At 32.6% G+C, this 22,108-nt stretch overlaps 2 protein-coding genes and 1 long non-coding RNA gene across 4 annotated transcripts; all 3 read right to left on the bottom strand.

Moving 5' to 3' along the window:
- Window positions 1–1,151: 1,151 nt before the first annotated feature.
- LOC106759386 (protein FLX-like 2) lies at window positions 1,152–7,464 on the bottom strand. Its single transcript, XM_014642539.2, has 4 exons — window positions 6,752–7,464; window positions 3,115–3,260; window positions 2,917–3,014; window positions 1,152–1,853 (listed from the first exon to the last, which is right to left on the bottom strand). Exons 1-4 carry the CDS (start codon window positions 7,282–7,284, stop codon window positions 1,374–1,376), a joined length of 1,257 nt encoding a protein of 418 aa, XP_014498025.1. The 5' UTR covers window positions 7,285–7,464; the 3' UTR covers window positions 1,152–1,373.
- Window positions 7,465–8,465: 1,001 nt separating this feature from the next.
- Window positions 8,466–16,828, bottom strand: LOC106759475 (cell division cycle protein 27 homolog B). 2 transcript variants are annotated; one of them, XM_022780061.1, is made up of 17 exons: window positions 16,583–16,828; window positions 16,257–16,309; window positions 15,612–15,684; window positions 15,304–15,413; window positions 14,976–15,022; window positions 14,547–14,644; window positions 13,847–14,148; window positions 13,429–13,584; window positions 12,837–13,047; window positions 12,053–12,279; window positions 11,839–11,904; window positions 11,031–11,150; window positions 10,275–10,351; window positions 9,678–9,797; window positions 9,368–9,587; window positions 8,958–9,239; window positions 8,466–8,847 (listed from the first exon to the last, which is right to left on the bottom strand). In XM_022780061.1, the coding sequence occupies exons 2-17, from the start codon at window positions 16,257–16,259 to the stop codon at window positions 8,797–8,799; spliced, it is 2,163 nt and encodes a 720-aa protein (XP_022635782.1). In that variant the 5' UTR covers window positions 16,260–16,309; window positions 16,583–16,828; the 3' UTR covers window positions 8,466–8,796. The 2 variants fall into 2 exon arrangements, with proteins under 2 accessions (XP_022635782.1, XP_014498147.1); XM_014642661.2 differs by lacking the exon at window positions 16,257–16,309.
- A 3,352-nt stretch (window positions 16,829–20,180) lies between these two features.
- LOC106759102 lies at window positions 20,181–21,828 on the bottom strand. The gene is made up of 3 exons (XR_001375593.2): window positions 21,606–21,828; window positions 21,386–21,457; window positions 20,181–20,345 (listed from the first exon to the last, which is right to left on the bottom strand). It is a non-coding gene; the product is annotated as an uncharacterized LOC106759102 (long non-coding RNA).
- Between the last annotated feature and the right edge of the window lie 280 nt (window positions 21,829–22,108).

Here is a 22,108-nt window from a genome sequence, read left to right as displayed (position 1 = left end):
ATATATATATATATATATATATATATATATATATATATATATATATATATAGATATAGATATATAAATAATAATAGAGTATTTATGTACAATTACAGTTTTTAATATAATAGATTATGTTTACAAATATTATTTTACTATTTACATTTATATAAAAATATTTATAATAATTATTTTATTGATTATAAAAGTATCAAGTTTTTAATATAAAAATATAATAACATATATGTCATAAAATAGATTATTTTTATATATTATTGTCATTAATGTAAAATTTAACTTTTTGTTTATTAAGATTGGATAATAATTTCTTATTATAATTTAACATTTTATTTTAAATTTAATTCATATTTCAAAAATTATTTTTGCATTGAAGTATAAAAGATATTTACAAATTATTTTATTACATCAATTAAATTAACTATAAAATTTTCAGTAATTTTATTATTTTTTTATTCTCTTTCTTCTAATTCAAACATTATTATTATTATTGGTTTTTTCTTTCTTTCTATCTTCTGCTGTCCCTTTAATCTACACAAAACATTAATCTTATAGAAATTGAAAATAGAAGTAATGAAAAACAAAATCATGAAAATTATTGTTGATGAAAATAGAAGTTAATTAAGATTTTAAAAATTACTCGATTGAAAAAAGTTATAAATTTAAAAAAAAAAACTTCTTAAACAAAATAAGTGTACTATAATATATAATGGTAAAACCTACTTGAAATATATAAAAAATAATGAAAATAAATATCACCATTTACATATTTACTAGAAATATATAAAAAGCAATGCCCATAACTATGTATTGATATTGTTACTCCGGTATTTTGATAACATATAATGCCAGACAGGAATATAATGGTAATGTTCTAACATTACTCTTCAATCCTTACAAGTTTTTCAACCAATTTATTAATATAAAAAATCCCATATTAGACATTCTACAGCTGAGTTGATTTGCAATTGTTTGTATTGCGGCATTGCATTCCAAACTTTTCAGAGCAATTAGCTAAAATCTCAAAATGTATAATTTAAAACATAGAAAGGCCTTGAAAATGTACAGAGTATACAGGAATGTGCATTTAGCTATATTGGCAGAAAAAATAGATTTGAAATCATTTAATGGAAGGTAAGGGGAGACAAGAAATAAATAAAACTAAACCATCCCAAATCTCAAATAAAATATATAGGCAAGTTAGATAGGTAATGTTTTACCAATTTCAGGTAGAGCAATTATAGGCGGGGAGAATGTCTTCCCAATAATGACGAACATTTGTTTTCCCTCTCGTGGACTATGCACATTACAACAAGATAGGACAAAACCAAACGTTCATGAGGCAGACAGATGTTCCAAAACTCAAGGTCATCATCATCTCCTACCGGAGTTTACACCTCGATTAGCTTCATATACACCTCCACTACGAGCAGGTGGTGTTGTGGATCCATATGGCATATTGTTCAGCGGTGGAGCATGTCCATGAGGACCACCAACCCCTCTTGACTGTGTATCATAGCCACCTGCTCTTGATGATTCGTAACCAGCTCCTCTCTGCATATCATATCCTGAACCTCTCTGTGGATCATAGGAAGTTCTTTGAGCATCAAAAATTGCCCCTCTCTTGGAATCATAAGTAGATCCTCTAAAGGCATCGTAACCAGTCAGCCTCTGCGTGTCGAAAGTAACACCCCTCTGCGCGTCATAATTAGGCCCTGCAGATGCACCATAACCAGGTCCTCTAGGAGCATCGTAACCAGTCCCTGCAGGAGTTGGACCCGTTTGAGCTCCAGCAGAAGCAAGTGTAGTAGAACTGCCTCCACCCCCACTGGCTGGGGGGAGGGGACCACGTCCCTGTAAAACAAAAGTATTCGAATTCAAAAAACTGAATCAACTTAAGAACATGGCCATTCAAATCAGTAAATCTTACTTTGTCATCATATCTCAAGATACCACGTTTACTGATACACAAACATTTCAGATCAGTATTGGAACCGGAGATTTTATGTTTTCGTTTTAGTCACTTTGATATCTAAAATTATCCCCAATTAAGGACACAAATGCAATGACCCCTCATGGTAAATGTGGATATCTAATGCTAGATTAGGAGCTATTTTAATAACTGGTTGTAATATAGAATTTGCATTCAGGTTTTTGAATCTATATCAGATTTCAATATCAATTTGAAAAATTCTAGTTTTAAGGCACTAAGCAAACAAATTGCTTGGAAACCCCATTATTAGTGCCTAATCTAAACGCAAATTAAAATCTTTCATCAGAAACACTACATTAAACACGGTAATTAGAGGAACAAATGTTAGAATATAGCAGTTGAACACAAAGCATTACCACTATATCATTCCTGTTTTCTCTGCACACAAATAATACACTAACAGATTCCCAGTGGTCATCATGCAAAGCACCTATAAACATAACAATGAGCATGATAATCCTATAAATTTTGTATTTCTTTGTCATGGTAACAAAAATCATCAGAAAGGTGATTATGTTAATTTGGTACCATCAGAATGGTGATTATCGAACATTAATGAGTAACAAAAGCATAGAGAAATCAGATAAAAGTTTATGAATTCAGGTTTCTCCATTAATATAGAAGAAACAAATAAATTCCAGCTAGGCATTTAGTTCAAAAAGTTCATCAACAGGTAGTATAATAAACCCAGGAACACATCATTAATTCTTGATACAGGAGGCAGATACTCAATTACAATTTGCAAGCATTATTTTATTTACTATATTTAAGAATAAAGAGTTTATAAAATAAATAAAAACAAGAAAAATCCACAGATTCATTTTTATTAGAGGATTTGAAAATTAAAAACATTAGGCAATGAACTAAAAAAATGCACTCCCACAAGAAACCCAAAACAGCGTAACACAGGGAGGCATCACACACCTGCATAACAGAATAACCATCTTCATAAGCATTTTGTCCCCCAGGAAGACCAGAAGCCTCGTTCTCATTAGTTCCAGAGGTGCCACCATATGGCGCACCTGAATTTTTATTACCAGTGATCAATCCACAAAACATGAAAAATTGAGGGACAAGGGCTCTATTCTAACACAGAAAACAGGTATGAAAGGAGATACATACTACTTCTCCGATCCACATTAGCAGTGTTTGAAAGCTCGGCTCGAAGTTTTTCCACTTCCCTACTCATAGAAACATAGTTCTTTTCCATCACCTGAAGTGACTCAAGGTGATCATTGTATAATTTTTTTTCATAGTCAAAAGTGGCCCTGCAAGACCAGAACAAAAGATTGTCAAGGGCACTAAACATGGCACTCTGGCACTATGCCAACATGCTGTAAGGAGAGAGTTGGAACAGAAATTGAATTGGTTGACTTTGAAGTTGGCTTGAGTGAATTATGAATAAAAAACGGCAGATGTAAATCTACGATAAGAATCAAACCGAAATGATAAATAGGTCTAGAAGGGTCACATTGGTGACTGTTGGGATTCCGAATAGAATGGCATGAGAATGGAAGATTTACTATCAACCAAAACAGGATCCTATAGCTGCCAAACCTGTTTTTAAAATGTGTGCCTACCACATGCTAACCACCCTAGCTGAGCCTAGCCTGCCTAAAAGGTGAAGTGTAGCAAGGTGCCTTAGTATATATCTGGTTGCATAAATGCTCTGGCTAGTACATTGCTAGGCAAATCCATGGATATTGATATTGAAGAGACTCCCAAGAGGGTCATACAAAAGGACAAGGAAATGCCATAGGACTTCGTTCAAAATTCAAACACTCGTAGTTTAGAATAAGATGAAACAACCATTGCCTTCAATTCAAACTACAGAAGTCATGTCATCAGATTCTATACTCAAGAAATTAGGATTTTCAGTAAAACAGTCTCCAGGATGAATTCAAATTAAAGAAATGTAAGAGATTAAAATCAATTCCAATGAGATCCAAAGTAAACAGCTGAGTTTAAAGAAAAGAATTTACCAGAGATAGAAATTACATTTAGGAAAACTTGGGAAGAACTTTAGTGACTGATTAAGTTAGATAAAACAGACTGCAATATGCCTCCTCAGTGCCCAAGCCTCCACCGTTATAAACAAATGCAATGGAACCAGAACGGAGATCAATCAAGAAATTAGGTATCAGCCTACGGTTTGATTGTAATACACAACCAAGATTGCTGGCAGATGAATAATACCACACTCTAGGAATAAAGTATTACACCCTACTGGAATAAATCCTAATCTTATAAGAATTGAGTGAGTTTGATTCACAAAACCACATTACATTCCCAAGAATCATATTCTTCGGAATATTATAGCTTAGAATATTTTCTAAATTTAAAAATAATTTAAATTTAAAATAAGAAAAAAATAACGTTGTATGTATAATAGTAAGCAAATTACCATATTGCCATGAGAATATCACTTTCCCACCCCTTCCTCTTGGGAATAAAAACTACTATAAGCATGGGAATACAGGTTTCCTGAGAATAAAAACATCCGAGAATCACGGTTGATAACCTACTGACAAATATGGGAATAAATATTCTCAGTCTTATTCCCAAGAGTAAAAGAAGCTGTAAAACAAACACTCGTAAGTGTAGTGGGAAACTCATTTCTACAAGGTTGGATAATATAAAGGATCTTCTTTAAATGAGAAATTTTATTATCATCCCAGCTGATGTGTGATCCAAAGACATGAATCAAATCAGTTAGATTTGAAAAAACCCACAGTAATATAAACAAACCAGGCTTCAAATTAACGGGGACACACTCAATGTTATTAAAAAACATCAAAACTCCCGCTTAAAAAAAGAAAAGCATAGTACAATTTACAAACAAGAGAGCATAAGTTCAACACTTGAGGAGCTCAATGTAGCACAATTTACGGACAAATAAGACTAGAAGAGAAAATGACTGTCATGGGCACATTTTAATCAATGGGAAATGGAGAAGATGATGACAAGAAAGGAACAATATAAGATACACATACTATGTACTACAAGATTACCCTATAATAACAACAAAAAGGAAAACAATAAACAAACTCATTGGAGCAACAGCATAATTCATGAAAATGTTTATTTAATCATAACAGCTGTAAAGGTAACAGAGCCGCATGAAAAACATAAGCAGATTGCCCCAGCCAAAAAAACTAGAGGGCTGCAAAAGAAGGCCTCGTACAGATTCTCCGTCCTTTTTTCTTTTTGATAGAACAAGTTTTGCAAAGAAAAGAATCCCTCTAAAACTGATAAGAGACAAAGCTAAGCACAAAAATAAAATAAAATTCTTAAGGTAGTCAACATAACTACTCCAGAGTAAGGGGATAAACTATACATTAATAACAATATAAACACCTGTACTAAAAAATAAAAAGAAAACAAATAGCTATATAGCACTTTATAGGAAAATGTGTTAGCTTTCATTCTAAATAGAAATTTCAGGGTAGAGGCTTTAGGAAGTCTACAAACACCTTTCATATTACTAGCACTAATCCCATATTCTTGTCATGTACCGCAGTTCAAGCAAAAAACACTGAACCCTTGAAAAGTGAAAATTCATTCCCGAATGTGGTACAAACTACAAATACTTTCTCTAGATAAATACATAATAACATTTGGAGAAACCATGTTAAAAAAGACCCAAGGCTCCATTCCCCTTTGTGTTGGGTCTTTCAAGAGGAAACACCAGAGAGAGTCCCCCATGAACTGAGTTAACCCATATAAAAGACTATGATACCACCTCCCACCCAAAAGTTTAAGACAATGAATTTGTGAGTCTTTTTTCTTATGTTACTTAACTTTATCATTTCTATTCAATATGGGACTCAAACACACTTGGATTCCCAAACACTTTGGACTACCACAAATCGACCAAGTATGCATGACACTAGATGCAAATATCAACACAAAAATCTCTCTTGCTTTGAGGCAGGAAGAATGATCATAAGTAATAGTAATAGAGTTTGAAATTAGACAGGGCCCAAAGCTTCACTCATAACACGAGGTACCACTATTGCATGTGGCCTTTCACTTATCTCCAATTCCAAACAATGGAAAACCTCTCATGAGTTTATAAAATCCTCAGACATCAAAGAATCGTTTCTATCCCTGTAAACACAGGCAAAACAACATTTTGGAGAAAGGAGAGCCTTTATAACATTTTCTGCATAACAAAACCGGTCTAGTTTATTGGTTCCTTATATTATAAGCCATCTATCAAATCATCTAAATGATATTCACCTTGTCCAATACTCCCAATTCCTCCATTCCCTTCAACTAAAAAACTCTTCACAATACTTTCCAGTAAATAAAGTTCACACAAGTAATTTCTCAATTTAACTACCCATTCATTTTTTTCCCTATTTCAAAGATATGTTATTAGGTTATATCCCTCATCAAATGGTGATAAATGTCAAATAAACAGACACAACTACCTTTAAACTTGCCAATTGCCACATCTCTATAATATCCCACCCTTCACGAATACTAACACAAAGTCTCCAGAACCAAATAAACAAATACCATCCCATGAATTTTACAGGCATAATTGCATCCCATAGAGAGACAGCTAGCATTCCAAATCACCTAGTCCACAACACCAGAAGCAATGTCTACATAGAAAACAACACTTAACCAATGCTTTCATATACTTAGTCACTTTCTACATCATCATCACAACATTTTCTCTAAGAAGAACCCATTATACACTACATCATAAGTACACATCTAACCTAAAAAAGGGGCAGAAGAAGGATACCTGCAATGCTGATAGTCCTGTCTGAGGCATTCAAGTTCAGAGATAAGGGCAGGGATTTGAACAACATCAGTGTGAACCCTCTGCAGTTCCTGAGTCAGGTGCTGCGCTTTTGAAACAAGTTCATCCTTGGACAAAACAAGGTTTTGCGCCTCCCCGCGAGCCTGCTGCAGTTCCAGCTTCACGCCCTCTGCGCTCTGAACTTCGCTCTCCATCTTCGAGATCTTCTCCAACTGCGCGCGCACTTGCTGCTCCCGCTCCCCCTTCAGTGCCGCCACATGTGCATGGAGCATCTGCAGTTCGTGCTGAGCCGCCGCTAGCTCCTGCCGCAGGGCACCATGCGTCGCTGCAAGCCGCTGGTTCTCAGTAGCCAGGCGCTGCATCTCCACGTGCTGAGACGCAAGCTTCTGCTCCATCACCTGCGGCGGCGGAAGTAGATCGAATGGCGCCACAAGCGGGTGCGGCATCGCAGCAGGACCCGGCGGAATCGAACGCCGCAGGTGCGGAGGCGGCGGCATGCGGCCTTTGCTTCCCATTGCTGAAATCGTAATATTAGGGCACGGAGTAAACGGAATTTGAAGTACTGGGAAAATAAGATAATGAATGAAAAGGAGATTGCGAATGATAAAGACGGGTGAGATTAAGGATGAGAGAGACAGCGAATCCAAAAGGATTTCCAAACGAAGGAAGGGTAAAAACCCTAATCCAATGATGAAAAAATCTATGGTAAGTTATATTATGTTTCCAAATTTAAACTACCATAATCTATTTTTTCCTTCCAAAGGTTTATACAAAACTTAATTGGAAAGAGTGCTTTAGCTGTTTTAATTTTTTCTCAAAGTAAGAATTTAACACATTAAAATTTCGTTTTTAATCTCTAAAATATAGGATAAATTTTATTTTATAGATGAAAGAAATTCTTTAAACTTAGAAAAAGAAATATAATTTATGTCTACTATCTACCTTAAATTAGGGATTAAAGTATTTTTTAAATTTACTTTTTATCCTTCAAATTTTATATTAAAAAACTATCATGTATATTTTTTAATTCAGTCTACTAAAATTATATTTTTCTATTTCAAAGACTTAAACTATAGTTAAATAAAATATTCATTACATTAATAATTAAAAGTAAAAAATATATATATAAATTGACTACCTCAAATTTTCCAATTAATCCCAAGTGGATGAATCCAAATTAGATAGTCAGTGGCCCAAAGTGAAAAAATAATTAATTCTAAAAACCACTAGGTCAAAATAAACAATTTAGAATTTAAAAGCATAAAACAAAACCTCCCAGTTGTGAAATTACTGTCAATTTTAAAAAGTAGACATTTTCTTTACCTTTTCAAAAAATTGTTCAACTGTGATGAATGAAAGTAAATTTAGCAAAGCTGCTCCATAATGTATTGACTACAACTAGAACAAAAGAGATTATAACAAAATTCTACGTGTATAATAAGTTGAAGAGTGTGTGACCAATTGTAAAATGGCTAAATAAGTAATTAAACTAATATCTTTAATTAATTTGAGTATGTGAGTATCCTCGTTCAATTGTGTGCAAATGAGAGGATAGAGGTAGTTGTTATAATTCCAAGTGATTATTTAACTAATTTACTTTACACAAAATTTTCCAATTTTTAAAAGTGATGAGAAAAAAAAAAGGAAGAAACTAAGGAATTTGCGGAGAAGTCGTTCTAAATGAACAATCCAGGGCAGAAACCGAAGCTGTCATTTATTAACAAATGAATGGATTGACTAAAGATACATGTTGATTTCTTTGACATAACTATACATACACCTTAAATAGGAGCTTCTTGGCACCTCTATTACATCATGTCCTCCTTTCTTTTCGGTGCAAAACTCTGGTCACTTAGAGAGATCCGTTTTTTGGATGGGCGTGATGGCTGCATGAATAAATACTTCTCAAGTAGTTATGCTGCTCCATCGAACAAATTTTCCGAAAGCACAAGCAGAGTCAAGTCCTTGTATTCAAGGATTCAAAATCTGGGTAATTTACACTAGCTAGCATTCTGCACTTCATCTAGCTACAAGTTGTCTTCCATCTCATCTGGTACATGTAATTTCTCAATGGCAGCCTGTTCAAAATGAAGTTTCAAGTTGCATAAGAAAATGAAGACGAGTTAGTGCAAATGTAGAAGTTGTGATCAGTCTAAAGCAAAACTACTTATATTAGGAGCCAAATCACCTTGATAGAAGCAGCATCTGTTGCAGATGGTTTCAAATCCAGAGATATACCGTAATGAAGCATAGCTCTCTCATGCATGTTACGCCTTTTATAGATCCTACCCATCAAAGCATAAACACTACTTTCTCGGGGTGCGTACTCTTTAAGCTCCTCTAGGACTTCCAATGCTTCCTCAAACTTTTCCAAGCTCAAGAGTATATTGGCCTTCTGATACATTGGAAGGGGATTCTTTTTATCAGCTAAAATAGCCTTATCCATTACCATCAGTGCTTCTTCGCTTCTCTGTCAAGCATACAAGCATAAGATAATTTCAGAGTTTCCCAGATACTACAAAATACAAAAGCCAAAGACAAATGGAGTTCTTATTTCTGTATGTACTAACTACAAGTAGTATGGTAAGAGACATTTACCTTCAAGGCATGCAAAGCAGTACCAAGGTATGACATTATTACAGACGAACGTTGATTGATTTGGAAAGCCATTCGAAAATGATGTTCAGAGAACTCAAACTTTTCTTGGCGTAGGTATACCATTCCAAGTCCATACCAAGCATTATAATGCCTTGCATCAACCCTGAGCGCACTCTGGTAGCATTTGATTCCATTCTCAAAATCTTCTAGTGCAACATACCTGTTAGTAGCGATGAATTAGAAGACCAAAAAGAGTTGCAGAAGTTATTGAGACTTGTGGATATGGTATAAACAAAGGGAGTGGTCATACTCGTGTCCACAAAGGGTGTGTGCATATGCAAATCTGGGATTCAGTTGAACTGCCCGCTGAAAATTCTTCAGTGCAGTTTCATGATCCTTTTGCAGGCTGTAGCAATTACCCATTGCACACCTGCCAAAGCATTCAACCACAATTATAAACCCATATAAAATGAAAACAATCATAATAGAACAGCCAAATAAAGAAGAAACATCTACACACCCATGGTTCTCAAATAGCAGTTGATGTTATGACAATAAGTATACCTCATGAAAAGGTTTTGAAAAGAATAGGACAAGGAAAGGAAAAATAGTGATATACACAAATGGGCTACATATGGAAGATCTAATATTAAATGGATGTAGGTAAGAATATAGATGCTAAAGTTATCATATATACGTCTGGAATATGGCATTAGTCGACAACAAACGCAATTGCAAAAGTACAGCACAGTTTTCACTCCCCGAACATGCATATTTGCCTACGCAAAGCCATGCAATTTAAAGCATTATGGTAAAGCAAATATGGATGAAGGAAATAATTTAAAAAAGAAAATATAAAAACCGGTGTATTTTGAATAATCAGCAAGAAGTTCCATACAAAGCCTACCAAGACTGAGGAGCTAAACGATCAGTTGATATCAGTTCCTGAGCCAGGTAACTTAACTTCATATCCTCCTTCAGGTGCTGCACCAGAGATAACTTAGTCTCTTGATCAAGCATTAGGTATAGCAGTTAGGCATTAAACAGAAGAAGCACGAAGCTAAAGAAAGACAATAAAATGAAATAGCTCTAGAAGGCTATGCAACGCTTTAATTTTCATGGTCCTTTTGTAGCTCCTGGATGAGGGCCATAAAACAAGGAATTGTTTTTATAAATAGCCCATAACATCAGCCTTAGACTAAAATCTTTGCAGGATAATTTTACTGCAGGCTGATATTAACTATAATACTTTTCTCCAAATGGTGCATCAGACTAGTATGCGAAATTAACTCCCTCTCTGGATTCATCCTCAGCTCCCTAGTATCATGATATTGCTATCATTGATAATGGCACATTTTTTTCTACCAAGAGGCTCTATTAATTGAACCAACCACTAATCAAAGTATCAAAGGCAAGAGAGGAAATCAAATCACATCTTATTCATATCTATCCTCTTACTTGTGGATTGGGATAATTAGTATAAATAGGGGTTAGTATATTACGTTTTGCAAACACCACCCATTATTCAGATTCTGTTCTAGCTTTCCATACTTCTCCTAAATCCCTCCAGGTTCATCAATTCAAAGGACTTCTATTATTACTATTACTATAATTATTATACATGATATATCACAAAAACTAATGAAATGTAATATAAACTCACATAAAGAACTGTTGAATAGACATCCATTCCTTCCAAGCTATAAGGCATGATCTGACGAGCAAGGCCAAAGGCCTGATCAGCTTCTAAGTAATCAACCAATTCAAAGTACACTTTTCCAACCTGCTTAAAACATCCAAGCATCATATTACAAATAGTTAGTAACATGCACCAGTAAGAATATCAAGATCAAAAACCATCAAGAATCAAGCAGATTTGGGCTAATGTTTCTGAAATGTGTTTGGTTTGCAGGATTCACAACTTTCAAAGCACCCCAATAGAAATCATGCATCTTGTTGAATTGTCTCACTGATGTTTGATCATTTTCAACATAAAAAGAAGCACACTCGAGGAATTTGGGCTTTGTATTTATCAAAAATCCAATCTCATTATTTATCCGTTCTCCTGTTCTCTTTTTCTTTTCTTCCTACTAGACTCCAATTTCAACATTATTTTTAGAATCTTGAAAATATCAAATAGTTAAGTGCCATGAAGAACTACGCCAGTAAAGAAATTGATCGGAACAAAAAATTAAAAGATGATACAGAGCACAATCAGAAGGAAAACGAAAATAACTATGAAGACAGTATAATTTCAGCCAAAATTATACCCTATTTGAAACATAATTTGAGGTATATTCTACACACCAGTTGGAAACCAGAAGTAACTACATCAAGGAAAAACCTTTCTTTTCTAGGTATAGCCAACAAAACATGTGAATATAGCATCGTAAATCTGAATGCAGTATAATGCTAAATCAATACACTACCTATGGAAGACCAGAACTTGCTAACTGAGTAACCAAAATTACCTGGGAAAGAACCCACCCAGTATTGTAATGCTTAAGTGGAAGTTTCATGTAGGTATCCAGTGCATCCTGTTTCACAAAAAAAAAAAAAACAAAAAGATCAGAAAACTATTTCTTTTATCATTATTACTTTCTTCGTAAATCCAATAAAAAAATTAATGAATAAATAAATACAAATTTACATATCTTTTAACCAAAGATGACTATTAGTTAATACCTGACAACTATATGAGTAGGCAAGTCTACAGCCTTCACCAAAAATTCTTAAAAGGGTCAGTATTTCTGAAGCGCCAGAAATGACTTTTGAACCACTCACTGTTTGTCCACCAATGGGAAAATTTGCTGCTTCTTGTTCATAAGATTTAGCATCCATGGTAGGAGTAGAACTAGATGTTGACGATGTGACATTTAAACGAGAATCATCAAGAACATCGTTTCGAGTTCCTGAAGATAAAAGAAAGGATATGTATTAGCAGTTCAAAAATATTTTATATAAGAAAATTGGAATTAGTATTATGTAAGAACTTGGGAGTCATACATTAAGAGAGTAAGTATAATCAGTACAAGATCAGTAATTGTAGAATAAATAGTATTATGTTACCATTTCATAATAGATATAACATATCATACCTGAATGTTAGGATCAATATCAATCATTTAACTATCTATACTCTACTTATTCAAAGTTGGTATTTATTAATTATTGTGCAGTATACTGATATGCCTAATGTTAGGCGTAGCCAGTGTCCCACTATTGCCCTTTTGGGCTAGCCACTCTGAACTCCTACCAGCGATTGCTAGCTATGCTTATAAAACCTTGAAAAGGCAATGGCATAGAAGAAAATTGCATAAGCAAACACAGATTCATTAGCCGGGTTGCATTTCTTCATGATAAAATAACTACCACAGCTTCAAAACAATCATCTTTACACGGGAAAACATAAACAAAAAACACAATACAATAGAAGAAGTCATATGATATAATAAAGACTCGTCCTCACCTTCGTCAGCATTTTCATTGGCCCATGACTGCCCTTTACGAACTGCCATGGAACGAAATGCCATACTGCTAAGCTTTGACCCTCCAAGATACTTAGAAGAATTACCAGTTCCATTTCCAGATACAACTGCTGCATTAGCATTTAAACTTGCATCACTGGACAGTCTTGAGCTACGTCTAGGACCAGAATCAGAAAACAATCTTCCCGAAATCTGAAACAATTAAAAACAAAAGAACAAAAAATAAAGTACTAAGAATAGAACAAACTGTAAAAAAAAAAAAAAGGAATAAAATGCAAACTATAAAACTACAGCAAACAACTGAGAGTATGTTTTCTAGCAAACATTTTCGTTAACATCAACAAAATTATTATTCCATTAACTCACATCATGTCAAAAATATTTATAAGTCTATCATGTATTACATAAAAACTAAAATGTATAATGTATACAATAGAAATCAGAGATATTGAGAAGCTGCAGAAAATTTAAGCAACCAAATAACACGCATGCTTGGTTTTTATTATGACAAACTGGGGCAGGGAGAGTTTTGGGTAAGATCTCTTAACGTGTTCTTATTCAAGTGTCCACAACCTTACGTAATTTTCCTTCATCCACAAACTTTCTCCGAGGGGCTTGAATGGTAGAGTTCACTGATGACTTAGGAGAACTGTCAGTATTCACTGTACTCATGTTTTGGCCATTGGGCTGCAGATTCCTACACAAAGGGGGTGGAGCAACACCTGACAACTACATAAGAGGTGAACAAAAATATCAAATTTTCTAAAAAGAAATTGAGCATGTAACATATTCAATAAACAAATCAAGATCCATTCATATTTCGTGAATAACAGGGCACTTTTTCAACCAACGTTTCTGATTCTGACTTACTAACTAACCATTTTCAAAATTCAAAATTACAGAAATTATGGCTTAATAAATTGTGTATTTTATCAAAAATATTGACTATAAATTAATATGTACACATGATATGAAATTAGATGCACTTTACCTGTGTTGCCATTGGAGATGGGGTGTTATAAAATGATATGTTGGACAGACCACTATTAATTGGTTGGGAAGTTCCTCCTAAAATAGATGCCCCATGATGATTTCCAGGAACATCCTTCAGGCCTGGCATAAGTTTCAGTTGCCTGGGACTTGTATCTTCTGAGACAGAGTGTCTAGTGTCAACTAAATTACAATCCTCGGCTGATGACTGCAACTTAGGGGTGGTCGAGCAATGTAGGTATTGCTTTTGTACACAAAGAGCAGCTGCTTCACCAAAAACTGCAGTTGCATCTTCAGCAGCACCTGAATATTCAGAAAACGGCATAGTGATAACTAATTAGGACAATAATATGGAAATCTTTCAGAAAGTAATCACGTATTAGAAACATCAATATATTAGAAGATGCATAAGTTGACAGATATCATGAGTGAAAACAAAGAGCATCAAGGTGGAACTAAACAAAGAACATAAATAAATTTCAAAATGGTTATGTTGGAAAATCTCAAGAGTCAAAAGCAAAGTGAATATAATTAATTCTAGAGCATTAAGATTCCAAGGCCAGTTTTCTAGGTTTTCAGTTCATCACATAAACAGACAGCTTAAATGATAAGTGATTGTGTTATTCTGATATCATAAATTTGTTTATTTAAAGGAGGGTGGCAAGTTTTTGCAGTGAGCAAGTTGAATGTATCATACAGACCTAATATGCACAACTCCTCGTACGCAGCCCACATTAGAGGATCCATTGATAGTGCCTGCTTAAAATGATGAATGGCACTTTTCCTTCTGTCAGTGTATCTGAAAAAGAGTATCAAAGAAAATTTAGATGGGTGAATTTATCAAATGCGGTATGCATGCATGACATACACATACATGACCAACACACAACTATATAGAATTGACTCCAGTTACAGCATCCAAAGTCTTTATAATAAATACTGTAGCTTTTGCATATGCCACAGAGAAGGAAGATGCGAATATAAATTTCAATTATGTCTGATTTAATGTTAAAGATCTATGATTATAATCTGCTTTAGCCACAACCAGACTATTCCCTTTTAAATAGTATAAAAAGAAACTTTCAGATAAACTAATAAAAACTATATGGTAAGTAAGATTGGTTAGCAACCTGTAAATCAACCCTAACAGATAATGACCAGCTGCCCCGTTTGGAACCTACAAAAAATGCAACATAACATAAGAGTCATTCTACTTCTCCTAGCAAATATATTATTTGACAAATTATAATAATAAACAACTTCAAGCCAAACAGCACACTATAACTAACTCATACAAGAATAAATAATTAAAAAATAGTAACTTTGATAACAAAAGCATGAAAGCTAAAAACATAATCAGTGATTTGAGACAAGAAATGCTAAGACCTCCAAGAGACCATTAAAAAAGTTCAGAAAATCATTCTCGATTTAAAATATATTCTGAATTATGTTTTGTACCTCTACACTGGGCTCGCTAGCAGGACATAATGCTGTTTCAGCTTCACTAAGAAGATCCATTTGAAAGCATGATATTGCAAACAAGTACCGGGATTGAGCCATTTGCGCCCCTTCAAGAATTAAAAAGAAAATGAATAACAATAGATACATAATGAGAAGCACAAATATGAGGTGATAAAAAACGAGGTAAGAAAACATTAGCTATTAAAAAACCAGGAGAAAGACAAGGAATGATCACAATTAAACCTAAAAGGATTAGAAATGAGATTCCAAAAATGGTTGGTGCATATATATTGAAAGAAACATACCCTTTAAGATGTGATATGCAGAATAAGCTTGATTGTTCTGCAAGTAACATCCAGCCAACAACTGGAGATTTGTCTGTACAGTATCCAAAAAAGATAGTTATCAAACAAAATTATGAAGAGTAACGATATCCTTCAGAAAAAAACTTTGAATACACACACACACATATATCTAAAGAAAGGACCACTAGTAAACAAGAACAAACAATTAACAAAGTTAAAAGGATAAAAAAAACCTTCAGTGGAGCATTTCGTATGTATCTTGGGCACAAAAAATAAGAGCACACATCAATTCAAAGTGAACAAAGTCTAAACATCACACTGACATATAACAAGAACTGAGTAAAAACTTTATAATGACCTTTTTCTATTTAATTGATTTCTGCTTCAGACTTATTGTAAGGTAAGCAATTCAAGAAGTTAGTAGGGGTTGCAAAAAATATCTCCTCACCCTTAACCCTTTCCTAAAACAGCTACACGTAGTAAACAGTACTCACACGAAAAGAAACCCTTTCACTGTTACCAAATCAGCACACACGCAACTTCAATCCTTGGAAGAGGGAAAAACCGTAACGTATAAATCCACCACTCTAACAAAAAAACATCAAGTATAACCAAGGGACAAATAAACCAGGAGCTTAGAATTACCATCGCGAACCCAATTTAATCGTACTAGTGCACCGTGAGCAGGTAGAGAGAAACTGTGCAGTTCACGTAGATGGTGAAGCTAAAAGAGGAAGTTGAATCCAAATCCAAATTCCTCCAAAACGAACTAAAAATTCAACTACCACTACATAAACTACGAAATGGACTTGAATCAAATAAATAGCTAGGTGTGAAGCCAAGAGTCACCGATCTCGAAGCTTACAACGGAGAAGTTTTCGGAGCTTATAACGGAGGGAGATAATCTTCCATTTCCATTTTCTAGAATTTTGTGTAGAAAATTGAAGGAAATTGAAGAGGGCAAAAGGTACCTCGGTGGGGAACTCGGCGCAGAGACGGTGGCAGAGGAAGATGGCGTTGGCATGCATGAAATGCCGAAGGCTCTTCTGCACGCAATCAACTAGAATCGCTTCCATGGCAGCTTCGGAAACCGATTCAGAGAGAAAATGGAAGAAAATAAAGGGAAAAAGAGAGGGTTTTGGTTTCCGTTCAAAATGAAATGAAAATACGAAATTGGTAAGGCACGTGTTTTGTCTCCGATTTCAAAATAGGTCACGTGATGTTGTTGGTCCCTCTCATATCGTGAATCTCAAATGTTCCGTTGTGACAGAAAAACCAAAAGAAAAATGATATAGGAAAAAAATTAAAATTAAATAGAAAAAAAATATAATTAGCTAGAATTTCCACCAAACTGTTAATAGGTGGCTGTGACGTTAATAAGAACAATGGACGCTCCCTTTGTCTGTAATTAATTAATCATAGTGGTTTACTTTAAAGTTGCTTTAAAAATAAATTTGGTTACATTAAAAAAATTAAAACAAATATAAAGAATATTATGATGATTGGAACATTTTGATAAGATGGAAAGATTCTTTGTGATGAGCATGAACAAGGGTTTCGAAGGAGATATGTACTTGTTGCCATTTTCATTTTTATTTTAAAAAAATTGAAAATAAAAATATTGATCAATTAGGTTTCGAATTAAATGTTACTCATTCAAAAATTTCACTTGGGAATGGAAATTGGGTGATTTATCATATATTCAAATTACCAAGAATAAGATTTAAATATGTTTATAAATTAATTTTAATATGAAATTATAATCAAGATAATTGAATATGGGTAAGAAATTAAAGTGAATAAAATTTAATATTGATAATTGTAAATATTTTTTTTTTGATTCTCCACACTCAAGTTGTTTGATAAAACATCAAAAAGGATATTTTTCTTGTTTTTTACATTTGCTCATCTAAATTAGTTGTCATATACAAGAGTTATCATGTGTTGGATAAGTCCATTAGAAGAAAATGATATTTACTTATTATTTGTTATGTTGTGACCGGTGTAATTGTTGTTTCATTATAACATGAAACTGGTTTAATTGTGTTAAAATAATCAATTTTGCTATACCTAAAGTCTATTTTGAATCAAACAATGTATTTTCACACTAAGGACGAGTTAAATTGATTTATATTGATAGATTGAGACCTAACTCGATAAAATAAAAGTTATTCACTAACACAACATTTATAATTGGACAGTCGAGTACCAACAATTTTCGTCAAACACGAGTCTTTTAGTGTGTTAAATTTATGTCTTTTCTTATATTGTGAATGATGGATGAGTTTGGTACTAAATGTAATATGTTGATATTATGGATGAAGATGACGTAAAGATTTCTAAAGAATAAATATTATATTGATGCTGAGTTAGAATGTAATAATGTCGATTTTAGAAAATGATTATGTTGAATTTGTTAAAATCAACTCTTGTGGAAAAATATATCCAGTTAGGAGAGTAAAAAGAGATTTACTATTTGAAATTTGGTAAAAAATTGAGACTTACAAATACCAAACTTATCTCGTAGTACTTTTTGATATGGGAATTACCTCACACACATACAAATGTTTACGTTTTATTTGAATCATAAGAATTATGTTGTGATAATTGAGTAGAGAATGTTGTAATAAACATTTGATTTTTATTATATACTATGACAGTAACATATAATAATTGGTGATTTTGAATGAAGGAAAATAATTTGATTTCTTATATATAGTTTTTAATTGATAAAGATTGTTATAAATTGATTAGCCTACTTTTTTTTTGTTTAGCACTCGTAATCTATAATCGTATTCATATTAAGGACAAATCAGATGTTCTTACACGTAATTTTGAGGAGCATTATAGTAAGATTGGGAAGCTAATTTGTATTATAATATAAAAATGTATAATATTGTAAAAATGTAAAATAAAATATGTTTCGGAGTGCTAGGATAACTTGGTTATAGTAAGGGAGGAAGCTTATGAAAAGACATTCATGTACAAAATAATAAAATTGTCTGTCTATGTTTATTTAATGATGTATTAAGCTCTATATTCACGGTTGGACATGATTAACCTAACTTTATAAACTATAGATTATTTATACTATAAAAACTGAACTATTTTTATTAAAAAATGAATTGTACTATTTTTAGTTCAATTTGAAAAGCCTGAAGTTTTCTATTAATAGTTTAGTTAACAGTTTTAAAACTGTAAGAAAATATAACTTGATTAAAACAAACTGTGACTCATCCAAATGAAAACATACTATTTATTTTTTTATCAAATAACTTATTGAAAATTGATTTTGAATAAATAAATATCCTAAATTAAATTTCTAAAAAAACAATTTTAAGCGTTAGTTCTAAAGAAATACTCTAAGAATTTAAATAAACTTGTTTCGAAATAGTTTTAAGACAAAAAAAATACACATTTAATACTATTTATAAAGGAAAAAGTCTCTTTAACAATTTTTTTTTACAATTTTTTGACAACACATACGTGGCATTGGTCCGTTTCAAATACTTTTTTAGAATAAATTCAAACAGACCAATAGAATTGTGACACATGTCCTGTTGTCCAAAAATTATTAAAAAAGAGTTGTTAAAATATCATTGTCCATTTACAAATTGGTATGAATTATTTTTTTCTCATAAAACATGTAACTTAGTTTTTTATATTAATTTATAGGGTTAAATATGTTTTTAGTCCCTATACTTTGGAGCAAATATGGTTTTAGTCCCTCTTTCAAACTAAGGTACAGTTTAGTCCTTTAATTTTATAAAACTCTGTTTTAGTCCTTTTTATCAAATTTTTTTAACTTTATTTGTTGTTTCAAACATGTTTCATTATATCATTTGGATTGTTTACATTGTTTGACACATTTTTGGTTCAATATTAACTGAGAAACGCGTTTGAAACAACAAATAAAGTTAAAAAAATTTGGTAAAAATGACCAAAACCAGAGTTTTCTAAAGTTGAAGGATTAAATTGTACCTTAGTTTGATAGAGGGACTAAAACCAAAATCGCCCCAAAGTATAGGGACTAAAAACGTATTTAACCCTAATTTATATTTGTATATCTTACTTTTTATAATTATATATCATCATTTATTATTATTTTTATTTTTACTAAAAATTATTATACTATTGAAATTTATAAATGGGTAGATTTTGAAAAAGGTTTTTCTTATCAATTTTTTTAATGTAATATATGCAATTAAATTTTATTTAAGTTAAGAATTTAAATAAACTTTTCAAATTTATTCTGAAATAGTTTTAAGATAAAAAAAAGACACATTTAATAATATTTACAAACTGGTGTGAATGATTTTTTTTTTCTCACATGTAACTTAGTTATTTCTATTAATTTATATTTGTATATTCTACTTTTTCATAATTATATATCGTACTCATTTATTGTTATTTTTATTTTTACTGAAAATAAAAATAAGCTGAACATCTTCCAATAGAATTGTGACATCCCCAAATTATAGTAATGCTAATCATATAATAGAGATGTCATCATCCAAATAAAGAGAACAGTTAGAGTATAAAGTACGATTAATTAGAGGATTACAGTCATCCATAATGGCCTAGTTTAAAACTTTAATAATTGTAAAGTATTTCAAAATAATCTAATAAGTATTTCAAAATAACATAAGCTAAATAAATGAAATCTTAAAGAGAGCTAAGCAGCAGCATCAGCGTCCTCCAGTACTTGCTCCAAGAGGACCTCCTCAACCATATCTGCTCTCATCCAAAAAGATGATCATCGCAATAGAAAGCATACCCAAGCAACATACAACACAAAAGTAAGGGTGAGCTAGACATACAAGAAGTATAACATAGTGCAATCAAAGAGAATTATCATGCTTAACTACAAATATAAAGAACAAGCAAAGCAATTCAATCAAACCATGCATGCAGATACTCAACACGACTCATCCGGATATGTATAACTGTCTAACTCGTATTATTTATTTTATACACCTAATAATTCTTCAAATTAAATATAAAGATCATTTGTATCATCCCTTAAAATTATGATTTATATAATATATACATAATAATAAAATTTTATTTTATATAATCCAATATATGTCAAACTTACAGATTATTATATTGATACATCATACTGTGATATTACGTAAAACTAAATTAGCTTATTAATGTTTCTATACCACTGTAAACCTATTACATACTAATTCATATGAAATTACATTATTATATAATAATATAAAAGGATCACAGCAAATTAACTCTGAACTTTTTGTTTGTCCAGGAAAAATTCACGTGCACATTAGTCACACACACCTATGCTTTCAATTATACACATATATATCATTATATATATATATATATATATATATATATATATATATATATATATAAAAGGATAAGGGACCAATCTTTATCCTCTGCACCTAGTTCAAAACATTTCTTTTAAAGTTTCACTCACACTCCACCGCGGGACCCATCCAAAAATACTAATTCACTTTTTTTTAACTTTCCAACACTTTCCAATAGAAAATAACCCACCGTCCAGCACTCCCTTCTTCTCTTATGTTTCTCAATAACGAAACCCCTCCTTGCAGTAGCTTATTTTACCGCATTCACAGAACCAAAAAAAAAAGAAAAAAAAAAAAAAGAATACGTTGCCCATACAGAAACATACAACACAATATCACTCCAAAACCCAATTTCAGTCATTACGCAGTAAAATGTCAAAGATTCTAACACACGCACAATTCATACAAATCATAGAAAGAGTATATAGTTCCCCTTACCTAGAAAACTTCACAGTTTACTTGACAGGGACGCCCTAAACAGTGCTCCTCACAGCCAATTTTAAAGACACCCTATAAATCGCCCAATGACGATAGAATTAACTTTTTAGGCTAAAAATTAACACAAATTTGAAGTAGAACGCTTCTAGTGACATGCATTTAGTAAAATAGCAATGCCCTAGTTCTAGAAACGTTGGAGAAAAGGGAAAAGATGACTTACCGGTAGAAACAAGAAATTGTTCAGTCCGTTACGGAGCTTTCGACGCGGTGAACATTTGAGCACCACCTATTCAAAGATTGAAAGGTTAAATTTGCTGGGAATTTAGAGAGAAGGCAGAGAAAATGTTTTAGGGCAAAAANGGTTTTCTGTTTTCTAGAGAGAGAAAGGGAAATTTGGCAGAATGGGAAACTGACTTTTGGAGAAAGACCCCTGCAAAGGTCATGTGCCCATAGTCTGATGGGCCTGGCTGCCTCCAACTAGAGCCCAATAAACCCTTTCACCTTAATTAAATTTTGGGTGTTTCATCCTACACCTCCAAAGGTTTCATCCTGCACCTCCAACTTTTTTAAAAATTTACTTTTAACTTTAGTAAATATCTTTTTTACTTTTCACTTTCTATTTAAAGTAAGGTGTTTCATCCTGCATCTCCAACACCTAATCTTGCATTTCTAACTTTTTCAAAACTTTATTTTTTAACTTTAATAAATATATTTTTTACTTTT

The sequence above is a fragment of the Vigna radiata genome, chromosome 4 (assembly GCF_000741045.1).
Source record: "Vigna radiata var. radiata cultivar VC1973A chromosome 4, Vradiata_ver6, whole genome shotgun sequence".
Classification (NCBI taxonomy): Eukaryota; Viridiplantae; Streptophyta; class Magnoliopsida; order Fabales; family Fabaceae; genus Vigna; species Vigna radiata.
The sequence above is the reverse complement of the archived record's forward strand: the minus strand, read 5'-3'. Positions and strand labels throughout refer to the sequence as shown.